This window comes from Heteronotia binoei, chromosome 12, assembly GCF_032191835.1.
Source record: "Heteronotia binoei isolate CCM8104 ecotype False Entrance Well chromosome 12, APGP_CSIRO_Hbin_v1, whole genome shotgun sequence".
Classification (NCBI taxonomy): Eukaryota; Metazoa; Chordata; class Lepidosauria; order Squamata; family Gekkonidae; genus Heteronotia; species Heteronotia binoei.
In genome coordinates, this window is record NC_083234.1 from 41,184,615 (window position 1) to 41,197,183 (window position 12,569).

Sequence of the window (12,569 nt, forward strand, 5' to 3'; positions counted from 1 at the left end):
CCGGACCATGTGTGGATTTGTTCCTCACTGATTGACCCATATAGTCTGGGTCAGAAAGCAGGACTAAATACATTGCACAATCCATCTAGCCAAAATGCACTAACCCACCTTGGCAGCTCACCTTGGCAGTCAATAAAAGTGTTTCTTGTTGCTGCCCTCCTGGACCTGCAATTAGTCTACTACTGCCAAGCTCGATATATGTCTGGTGAACTGTTTGGCTCTAAGGCCACAAGTTGTGCAGTCTGGAATACCATTGGAAATCATTTGGAGTTAGGATTGCTCTGCTGTGGGGCTGTAGGCACATCAGGGATGTTGGAGGTGATTTGCCTGAGTCACCTGGAAGTGACAAAGGCACTTCAGGAGCAATGTTCTTTTTGGGGGGTAAAACTCTATGGTTTGATGCTAATTCTCCCATTGAGTTTTGTCCAAAAACCAGAGTGCCACCCCTTGACATCATAATATGATGTAAGCATGTCATGTTTAGGATTCCCAATCCTCAGTTGGTGGCAGGGACTCCCCCAGTTTGGAGGCTCTCCCCTTGCTTCAGGGTCATCAGAAAGTGGGGGTGAGGGGAGGGAAATGTCTGCTGGGCATTCCATTGTACTCTATGGAGACTGATTCCCATAGGTTATAATAGAGAATTGATCCATGGGTATCTGGGGCTCTGGAGAGGCTGTTTTTTGAGGTAGAAGCATAGCATTCAGTGCCTCTCCTCAAAACACCACCCAAGTTTCAAAAAGATTGAGCTCTATAAGAAGATGCCTCTACCCTTCATTATTTCCAAATGGACAGAAGGCATTTAAAGGTGTGCAGTCCCTTTAAATGGAATGGCCAGAACTCCCTTTGGAGTTCAGTTGTGCTTGTCACACCCTTGCTGTTGGCTCCACCCTCAAAGTCTCCAGGCATTTTTCGAGTCAGGCCTGTCAACCCTAGTCATGTTTGGGACAGTAACTCTCCCCTGCCAGCCAGGTGGCTGGCGCTGGGAGGGAGCACCAGAAACTGAGGGATCCCCCACATGCCAGGGGAGCCTGGCAATGCTATTACAATGCCATAGAGTAGTCCAAGATAGTGTCTCCAAGTTACTGTGCTGACACTCTAACCCAATGGTACTTAATCCACGACTTGCATGAGAGTGAGCTTGGTGTAGTCATTAAGTGTGTGGACTCTAATCTCGAAGAACCAGGTTTGAGTCTTCACTCCTTCACATGTACTTACTGAGTGACCTTGGTTCTCTCAAGAGCTCTCTCAGCCCAACTACCTCATAGGTTGTGCAGAGAGGAAGGGAAAGGAGACTGCAAACCACTCTGAGACTCCTGGTAAAGGGCAGGGTATAAATTCAGTCTCCCCCTCCTCCTCCTCTTCTTCCATATTCTCAATTGCCATCAACCAAAAGAGCCACCTTACTGCACTATGCTATACATATCACTCCAAAACACAAACAACTATTAATCTGAGTGTGTGTGTGTGCGTGTGCGTGCGTGCGTGATGTGCTGCTTCCGACTTGACAGTGACTCTCCAAAACGTCCTGTCATTAACAGCCTTGCTTAAGTCTTGCAAACCAAAGGCCATGGCTTCTTTCATCGAGTCAATCTATTCTCAGCTTAACACCTGGACTGCTGCCAGAAAAACACAGGCCTCTGAGAAAAGACAGTCAAATCACCACTGCCACCATCTCTTCTCTGAGGCCAGTTCACTTTTCTGGCAGGAGTGCATATGGTGAGAGTGCAACAGCTGCAGAGAAGGGTGGGAGACTTGGAGAAAATACATCCTTTACTTCCATAACTGGTGTGAGGGCTTCAGCTCAGGAAGGCTGGAAGCTCACCTATCCTAGTATAGTCCCTCCTGTGGTGACCATTTCAGGGTCTGAACCTACCACACAATGCTTTTGCCCACTTTCCAAAAACATGGGCTGGGTGCCATAATGGAGAAGGATGTTCTGAAGAGCTACAGTGGCACATCAGAGAGCCACATCTGGCTGCCAAGTCACTGCTCTAATCATTACACAAATTAGCAACAGATGAAGTAATGAATTAGTAATGGATGAAGCTAGGAGGGGGTTGGGGGATTTTTGATTGCTCACACAACCATTATAGGAAATGACTTAAACAAGTAATCCATGAGAGTAATTTTTAAATTTTTAAAAAATATAATCTGCAGGTACGTTTGACTGGTGGCCGTACACCCACGGAAGGCCGTGTAAAAGTCCTCCGGAACGTCAATGGCACCCTTAAATGGGGGACAGTCTGCAGTGACAACTGGGGCACCTTGGAAGCCATGGTGGTTTGCCGCCAGCTGAACCTTGGCTATGCTGAGCATGCATTTAAGGTATGTTGATGCCTCTTTTTTGGGCGGAGGGATGTAAGTGATACTCTCTAAAGAGACTTTAGAAGTGTGAACATAAGAGAAGCCATGTTGGATCAGGCCAATGGCCCATCCAGTCCAACACTCTGTGTCACACAGTGGCCAATATATGTGTGTGTGTATACACACACAGACACACATATATATATACTGTGGCTAATAGCCACTGATGGATTTCTGCTCCATATTTTTATTCAATCCCCTCTTAAAGCTGACTATGCTTGTAGCCACCACCACCTCCTGTGGCAGTGAATTCCACATGTCAATCACCCTTTGGGTGAAGAAGTACTTCCTTTAATCCGTTTTAACATGACTGCTCAGCAATTTCATTGAATGCCCATGAGTTCTTGTATTGTGAGAAAGGGAGAAAAGTACTTCTTTCTCTACTTTCTCCATCCCATGCATAATCTTGTGAACCTCTATCATGTCACCCCGCAGTCGACGTTTCTCCAAGCTAAAGAGCCCCAAGCGTTTTAACTTTTCTTCATAGGGAAAGTGTTCCAAACCTTTAATCATTTTTCCAATGCTATAATATCCTTTTTGAGGTGCGGGTTCCAGAATTGTACACAATATTCCAAATGACACCGATTTATACAGGGGCATTATGATACTGGCTGATTTGTTTTCAATTCCCTTCCTAATAATTCCCAGCATGGCATTGGCCTTTTTATTGCAATCACACACTGTCTTGATGTTTTCAGTGAGTTATCTACCACGACCCCAAGATCTCTCTCTTGGTCAGTCTCTGCCAGTTCATACCCCATCAACTTGTATTTGTAGCTGGGATTCTTGGCCCCAATGTGCATTACTTTGCACTTGGCCACATTGAACCTCATCTGCCACGTTGATGCCCACTCACCCAGCCTCAACAGATCCCTTTGGAGTGCCTCACAATCCTCTCTGGTTCTCACCACCCTGAACAATTTAGTGTCATCGGCAAATTTGGCCACTTCACTGCTTACTCCCAACTCCAGATCATTAACGAACAAGTTAAAGAGCATGGGGCCCAGTACTGAGCCCTATGGCACCCCACTGCTTACCGTCCTCCACTGCAAAGTCTGCCCATTTATACTCACTCTCTGCTTCCTATTAATTAGCCAGTTTTTGATCCACAAAAGGACCTGTCCTTTTACTTCATGATTCTCGAGCTTACTAAGGCGCCTCTGATGAGGAACTTTATAAAAAGCTTTCTGGAAGTCAAGGTAAACAACATCTATTGGGTCCCCTTTGTCCACATGTTTGTTCACCCCCTCAAAGAATTGTAACAGGTTAGTGAGGCAAGATCTTTCCTTACAGAACCCATGCTGAGTCTTCCTCAATAACTAGTGTTCATCAATGTGCCTACTCATTTTGTCCTTGATAATGGTTTCTACCAACTTTCCCGGTATTGAAGTCAGACTGACTGGCATGTAATTTCCCGGATCTCCTCTGGAATCCTTTTTAAAGATGGGGGTGACATTTGCTACCTTCCAGTTCTCAGGATTTCAATGAAAGATTACATATTCTTGTCAGGAGATCCATAAGTTCAATTTTGAGTTCTTTCAGAACTCTTGGATGTATGCCATCCGGACCTGGTGACTTATTAGTTTTTAATCCGTCAATCAGTTGTAGGACCTCCTCTCTTGTCACCTCAATCTGACTCTGGTCTTTCAACACCCCTTCCAAAATTAGTGGTTCTGGAGCGGGCAAACACTTCTCATCTTCCACAGTGAAGACGGAGGCAAAAAATGCATTCAGCTTCTCAGTCATTTCCCTATCCTCCTTCAGTAATCTTTTGACCCCTTGGTCATCCAAGGGCCCCACTGCCTCCCTGGCTGGTTTCCTGCTTCTAATATATTTGAAGAAATTTTTATTGTTGGTCTTTATGTTTTTTGCAATATGCTCCTCATAGTCCCTTTTTGCCTGTCTGATCACAGTCTTGCATTTGATTTGCCACAGCCTATGTTCCCTTTTATTCATCTCACTTGGACTAGCTTTCCACCGCTTAAAGGAGTCCTTCTTACTTTTTACAGCTTCCATTACTTTGTTTGTTAACCATGCTGGCCTTTTCTTATACCTTTGTGCCTTTCCTAACTTGTGGTATATATTTCATCTGAGCTTCTAGGATTGTAGTTTTAAATAGCCTGCAGGCTTCCCCAAGGGTTTTGACTGTATTTACCTTTCCTTTCAATTTCCTCTTCACATGCCTCCTCATCTCAGAGAATTTATCCCTTTTAAAGTTAAATGTGGTTAAGAACATAAGAACATAAAAGAAGCCATGTTGGATCAGGCCAATGGCCCATCCAGTCCAACACTCTGTATCACACAGTGGCCAATATATATATACACACTCACCCACACACACCCCATGGCTAAAAGCTGTGGTAGTAGTTGTGCTGGTCTTTTGGGGCAACTGCCTATTTATACAAATGGTGAAATCAATAACGTTATGGTCACTGCTCCCAAGCGGTGTGGGTTTTATCTGGGGTTTTGTGGCACTGTAAAGACTAATTTTATTCCAGCATAAACTTTCATGGACTAGCATAACATTTTGTTAAGGTGCCACCAGACTTTCCGATTAATTTTGCTGCAACAGACTGCATCCTATGCATAGTTACACCTTTCTAACTTAGCCCATTGACTTCAATGGATTTAGCAGAGTATAACTCTGCTCTAGGATTGCATTAACATACCAACTTCTGTCTTTGGGCAGAGTAAGTGGTGAATAAGGCACTTGCAAGCATTTACACCTTGGACACAGTCTGAAATTCCATATGTATGGAAATTTGCAACACATAAGAACATAGGAGCAATCTTACTGGACAGAGCAAAGGTCCAGCAAACTCAACATCCTATATCCAACAGTGGCCAGATGCTTCCGTGTGATCATAAACACAGCATAACGGGGATTAAGGTCTTTCCTGCTATATGGCCCTAGCATCTGATATTTAAAGATCTATTGTCTTGGGGCCAAACTAAACACTTTTACAAGAGTTGCCAATGGGGACTAGCAGCCATTATGGATCCAGGACCATGGTATGGGGGGAGGGACTCCCCAGGCTGTGATTCCCAGCCTGTTTCAGCTCCTCCTTCTCCCATGCCATGGTCCCAATTAGAATTGGGCCCCTCCCCCCCATACCAATTAGAATTGGGCCCCTGGTATGCTTTTATAGAGGAGCTGCCACCAGGGACTTGCAGCCTCAGTATGGCTGCAAGTCTCCATGGCAAATTAATGGAAATCATAAGGCCCTCTCTTTAACTGTCTTGACTGTTTTCAGCTGTATCTTCTGTAATTTGTCTAATTTCGATGTAACAAGCTGTTCCCTTGGCCTTGTTCCTTTCACAGAACAGGGAATCACAATCACATTAGTATTTCTTGTAGACAAACAAGGAATCCTCACATCCCTGTTCCTCATAACAACCTCAATGGGCTATATAAATTAGTCCTTCATCTAGTCCAGAAGTCCCCAATCTTTGCAAACACCTTTGGAATTCACACTCAGGGTGGTGGGCACAAAGACAAAATGGCTGCAACACAAGAGGCAAAGCCAACCACAAAATCTTAAGAAGTTTAACCTCTAATAATCACACTTTAACATTTCATGTAGAAGCTCTATTTGATATCTTTTAAAATTAACTTATTTAAAAATATTTGCTGGCAACCCTACAGCATACCTTCAGTCATGCACTAAAGGTCCTTGTGCTTTGGGGGCAGCTGCTACCCAAGGCATTTTTGTTTACTAATCTGCTCAGCCAATCAGACATTCAGTGACCAAGCAGAAGCCCTGCTGGACAAAAGATCCACATGCTTCCACCCACTTTCACTTGATGGGCACCAGAAAGGTAGAGGGCAAAAGAGGTTTATTTTGGGTGGCCCTGATCTAGTTAATTTCCCCAGTTCATGCTTAGAGCTTGTTCTGCCTGTGAAAAACAAAATGTGTTGGCTGTCAGCTTTTGTAGGCTGAGTTATTGCACTAGTATGAAGCAAAGTTATGTAGTTTGCTGTATCCATGGAAAATTTTGGGACATACCAAGCCAAATAATTGCGGTAGAAGTCAATCTAATAGCTCTGCAACGGCAGCAGGGTCTAATATAGAAACAAAAGGTCCCAGGAGGATATTTAGGATTAAATAACATTAAAGGAAACAAGAGAACCAGACCATCCCTATTTTAGTGAGCATGTATTAAAAGAAGGGGTAGTAAAACCACAGGCAAACTATTCAGTGTTTCACAGAGCTTTATTAAGGATATCATTTTTGCCTCAATAATGTCAATTGAAATCCCACCCAAGAATCTCCCTCCTCACTGTGCCTCTAGCTCTAATTGAACCTCCCATAAGCTATGCTATGTTGAGTATTGTATTTATTAATTACATTTGTGTTCCCTTCCACCCTTTATCTAAGGTACTCAGTGGGGCCTACTTAAGGAGGAGCAGGCACACTGTCTCCGTCAAAATGCTGATTTGTTTTGGGGATAAGTGAGTGACCAGGGCTTTTTTTGCAGAAAAAACCCAGCAGGAAATCATTTGCATATTAGGCCACATCCCCTGACATCACCATTGTTTTGCGCAGGACTTTTTTGTAGAAAAAGCCCTTCAGGGAGTCGTTTGCATATTAGGCCACACCCCTGCTGCCAAGCCAGCCAGAACTGCGTTCCTGCTCAAAAAAGCCCTGTGACTGACCATTTGCTTTCTGAGATATTCTGCAGTGCTTTGGCAAAGGGTCAAATGACACATGAATTATGTGACTGGAACTCCACATATCTTTGGACTCTAAAAAGCAGCCGTGGGATGAAGGAATTTTTACCAGAGCCATAGTGCAGAGGAAAGAGAAGTTATCTCTCTCCCCCTGCCCCAACCCATAGTTTCCTCCCTCAAAAGATACCCCTCCAGACTGTAGAGAATAAAGCAGGCACAACATTTATTTGTGTAATCTCAGAGTTGGAAGGGTCCACCAGGGTCATCTAGTGCAACTCAGGAATTATAGTCTCCCAACAAGTAGGTATCCAATCAATATTTTAATAACCTTCAACAACGAAGAATCCACCCCCCTCACAAGGGAGACTGTTCCAGTGTTGAGCACACCTCACCATCGAGAAATTCATCCTCAGATTTAGATGAAACCTCCTTTGCTGTAGTTTATACGTGTTAGTCTGAGTCCCATCATCCAATATAAATGAAAGCACTACAGATCTGGGAAACAGCATGGGAGAAAGGTTTAAGCCTTTCTTCCCAACCCCTGTGGTATCAATCTGACTCATTTTATGCTTGGGAAGCATGGAACTCCCGGATCACATCAGTTGATAGTTCACAGGTCTGCAGTGTGGACTTTGTAATGTGTGAATCAGCCTTTTTGTTAGGGTTGCCAGCTGGCAATCCCTGGGAGATGTTTGTGGGCAGACTCTTTATTGCAGACCCCTGTGGAAAGAAAATCCCGTGTTCCTTACACTCTGTCACAGCATTGTGCTAAACATTTGCAAGGAAAGCAGCTCTTCTTTTATGACAGACCCACCTTTCTACAGCCACACCCAGAAGCAGTGTGCTAATCAGTGAGGTAGTGTAGATGGCACTAGCTGTCCCTGGGACATTCCCCTGGAAAAAAAACTGGTGCAAACACATACCTTAGCTATCCTGGCAACAGGGGGTAGAAAAGGAAGCTATTTGTGCAGTCTACAGTGTGTTCACCTTAGAATAAACCACCACAGTAGAGATTTGGTTTATTTTCTTGTGCAGCAGCCAATTTCTGGTTCAAGAACCCAGGGAACTGGCATCCGCTGGACAGTGTCCTTTCCCATCTCTCAGCTGTATTGACATAAGCAGGGATAGGGCTGTTTGATGTGGGGCATTTTCCTGTGGTTGGGTGATTTGATACGTTGAGTTGAAAAGGCCCTTGTGCCAGTCCCAGCTGTACTCTTGAGTGGAATATACAGTAACTCTGTGTTTAGAACAGGGCTGGCCCTGTGTGTACAAGCATGTAAGGGGCCCTTTGCTAATGGGGTTGATTTGATAACCTGTTGCAACAGCATATCCAGTTCATTTCCTCTTCAGAAATGTGGTCCTCGTCTGGATGCTGCCTGTACAGGATCCAAAAGCTTTAGTTTCAGATTAAGAGGACGATAGTCAATGTTGATCTTGGGCTTCTGAGGTGCAATCTATGGCTACATTCACGTGGCTGCTTTGCTCCACTTTGACTTCCAAACTGTTGTGGTGTTTATTGGAGCATCCACACAACATCATCCTCAAATCTTTGACTTCCCTGGTTTTCCACTTATTTGCTGTGATGCTTCCCAAACCTAGTTTGGTGCAGTCTTTCTGTAAAAATTGCATTGCTTTTTCTCCTCTCTGATGAGAACACTTTAATGCTGAAATTACATCTGTATGAATAGATGGGGCAACACAGAGCTGGAGAGTGGCAGGCAGCATTTCACTAGGCCACAGATAGGTGGGGAAGCCATTTTGAAAGCTGGAATGGGGAATGTGACAGATGGTTTTTGAGGGTCAGTTCAGTAACCCTGATCTCCCTTCTTCCCCATCTGGTGGTTTGACAGCATAATTAACTGTAAATGTATGATTTCCCCCTTGGTTTTGGATTGGTGTAAGCCTTGGTGGCCAAGCTCTGTTCCCATCTTTACCCTGTCAAATACAATCCCTCTATTAATTTATCAGCATAGTCTGTTTTAAGTCAAATGTGCTGCCATTATAGCATCAGTGCCCACTAAATAAATGATGCCTCCCTTGCAGCATCTGTGTTATCTGGAAGAACAACACAAAGCCTGGTCTGTGGCCTATATGCTTTTTTATACTTAAGAACAGTGTGGCAAAAGTCACTTAGACATGAGTTGTTTTGTCCTGGGTTGCATGCTAATAGGAAGTGCTCTCCCCCGTCTGACTTTCCCACAGTATCACGGTGCTGTGCATCTCCCTCCTGGGCTTTCCCTTTATTTTCTGTGAACATTGCTGCAACATTTTGGGAAAGATCACAAAAAGGCTGTGGAGGCATCCAGATGGACAGGAAACTCTGGATCTTCTAGGTCCAATCAAGTCTGGTGTCATCTCCCTTGTTCCAGTTGTCTGTGGTGGTCATTCCCCACTCCACAGGAGGGCTTTTTAAAAAATCAGCAACTGGCATATTGTCGTAGCTTTAAAACATGTCGTAGCTTTAAAACAGGTTCTCTGAATTCCTGACTTTTATTTATTTTACTTTTTAAAAACCATGTCTCTAGCCCCTTTCGAAGCAGAGATATGCCTTTCCCCTTATAGATCCACAATTTAAAGGGAGATGTAGAAACTACTTTTATTTTACATGAAAGCTGTAAATACAGGGAAGTGGGAAGGTTTATAATGCTATGTTAATTGCTGATTTTTAGAAGCAAAACCAACCTGTATCGCCTGGGACACAGAGGGAATGGCTGCTTCTGCTTCAGAAGGAACCAGGGCAGGAAGAATTGAGGGGAACCTGGCATGCAGAAGCCCCACTGCTACTGCACTGTACTGGTAGCCACAACAGCAACAGCGGAGCCACTCAAGCCTACTCCTGGGTGGAAAATACCAGAATTATCATTTCAGTCCTAGAAAGTCTGTCTGTCAAAGCCAAAGAGGCCCACACTAAAAGCAGCTGTTAAATAGCAACTTAAAAGTAAAGGTAAAGGTAGCCCCCCTGTGGAAGCACCAAGTCGTTACTGATCCATGGGGTGATGTCACATCATGATGTTTTTATTGGCAGTCTTTTACAGGGCGGTTTGCCTTTGCCTTCCCCAGTCATTCACACTTTACCCCCAGCAAGCTGGGTACTCATTTTACTGACCTTGGAAGGATGAGTCAACCTTCAGTTGGCTACCTGAACCCAGCTCTGCCAGGGTCAAACTCAGGTCGTGAGCAGAGCTTGAACTGTGGTACTGCAGCGCCAGCTTACCTTTCATAGGGACCCCCAAATTAGCTTGGGGCCATGGCACAAGGAATGAGAGTTTAAGCCTTCGCTCCAACTGCACTTTTCAAACCTCAAACATCCCATGAGCAGTGTTCCCTCTAAGCTGAGTTAGGGTGAGCTAGCTCACAATTTTTTAGCCCCCAGCTCACACATTTTTGTCTCAGCTCGCGACAAATGGCCTTAGAGCAAACTAATTTATGCAGTAGCTCACATCTTCAATGCCAGTAGCTCAAAGTAGAATTTTTGCTCACAAGACTCCACAGCTTATAGGGAACATTGCCCATGAGAACTGCTATTTGCCACTGGCAATCTGCACATTTCCTCCAAGAGACAAACAGCAGCTGGAATGGGGAGGAGATATGATGCTGGACAAACAGCAAGAGGAAAAATAATTAACCCTTTTACTCTCATAGCACAGCCAAGCTCTGAAATACCTCTGCCCTAATACCATCCTACAATTAAAAAGCAAACAAACATTGAACCATCTCTTTTGACTCTCAAGTTGGCTTTTTCCTACATTGGATTTGTCTTATACAGCAGGGGTGACCAACGGTAGCTCTCCAGATGTTTTTTGCCTACAACTCCCATCAGCCCCAGCCAGCATGGCCAATGGCTGGGGCTGATGGGAGTAGGCAAAAAACATCTGGAGAGCTACCGTTGGCCACCCCTGTTATAGAGCATTTGCAGTGCAAATGGAAAGTCCATGTGGCAGTTTTCTACATACTTTCCCAGGTGCCAATGTGGGCAGAACCTTCAAAAATATACATGTTCCCATTCCCACAGCATGCAAATAATCTCAGAATGCTAGTTATCAAAAGTTAGCCATCACTGCAGTAGCCATGTGTGGGGCAAAAGTTTTCATTGATCAAAGAAAAATAACACCTCCCTCTGGGGTCTTCCAGGCTGCAGCTGTCTTCTATGTGGATAGCACAGGCAAGAACACAGAGATGGAACCGAGAAATACGGGGGAGATTAAATTCATGTATTACTTAAAAATTGCCTTATACATCTTTGACAAATGCTCTGTTGTTCCTATTAAATGGGGACAAATCATTTTAAAAAGCTTTCCAAGCAGTAACTTTGTACTTTCTTATACCCTAGTGGCCATGTCAGTCAAATTTTGGGGGGCATGACATCTACCTGATGAAAAGAGCATTCACACTTTTTGTGTTTGGCTCCCAGCTAATTTGACAGGAGTCAAAGCTGATGGGAATTTCAATTTGCTATTTATTGAGCTGCTGTGTATTTCTGGGCCAGGTGCCAAGTCTCAGTTACTCAGCAAGTTCAGGAATATGGCATTTTAATTGTTCATAATTCACTTAATTCCTCTTGGACAAGGCTGGTTTTTAGAAGGCCAAATGGTCTGGGATCCAGATTGGCTGAGTTCAAATACTCAATAGATGCTTTCTCTTAGTGTGAAGTAATGACAGAAACACTGAAAAACTCACTAAAATAATGAACTCCTCCCTTGTCTCTTTCACTTACTTTGGAATGTCTAGATAAAAACAATGCATGCTGTGACTTCATTGCATTGTGCATTGCCATGCCCCCTTGGTCAGCAGCCAATAATGTGAAGCAGAGAAGATAAGGTTGCCAACTTCCAGGTGGGCAAAACAAAAAGAGGACTAGCAACGAAAGATTGCAGACTAGGAGGTAACCGTGCTAACGAACCACAAATATCACAAAAATAAGGCTGCGTAAATGCACTTCTAAGTAAGCATTTATATCATAGAGTCAAACAATTGCTGATACTTCTTTATGAACATACATTAGATAACAAAAATGATGTACAAAATCAATTTATATACATCAACTCATACAAAAAAGCCTGGCTCACTAACACAGACCCAAAAGTCCATATTTTGCTAAGGTGCCGAAGTTCATAACTCCAGAATTAGTAGTATTGTGACACGATTCCGGTAAAGTCGTGTTTCAATAGCAACTCTTCTCCTGACAAAAATTACTCTTTCTGGAACCACAACTCAATACATTCAAAATGCATGTCAGTATCCAAGGTAGCAGTTATCTTAAATGGCCATAGCCGCAAATAGTAATTCAAACCGAGTTGCCATCGAAACACTTTACCGGAATCGTGTCACAATACTACTAATTCTGGAGTTATGAACTTTGGCACCTTGGCAAAATATGGACTTGTGGGTCTGCGTTAATCAGTGGACTAGGTTTTTTTGTATGAGTTGGTGTATATAAATTGATTTTGTACATCATTTTTGTTATCTAATGTATGTTCATAAAGAAGTATCAGCAATTGCTTGACTCTATGATATAAATGCTTACTTAGAAGTG

The 12,569-nt window shown here is 43.6% G+C and overlaps 1 protein-coding gene across 1 annotated transcript in view; it reads left to right on the forward strand.

The window, feature by feature from the left end:
* Nucleotides 1–12,569, forward strand: part of LOXL2 (lysyl oxidase like 2) — a 123,367-nt gene that overhangs the window by 98,692 nt on the left and 12,106 nt on the right. Inside the window, exon 8 of the mRNA XM_060251867.1 lies at nucleotides 2,158–2,325. Coding sequence (XP_060107850.1) covers nucleotides 2,158–2,325 — 168 coding nt within the window. The remainder of the gene's footprint in view (nucleotides 1–2,157; nucleotides 2,326–12,569) is intronic.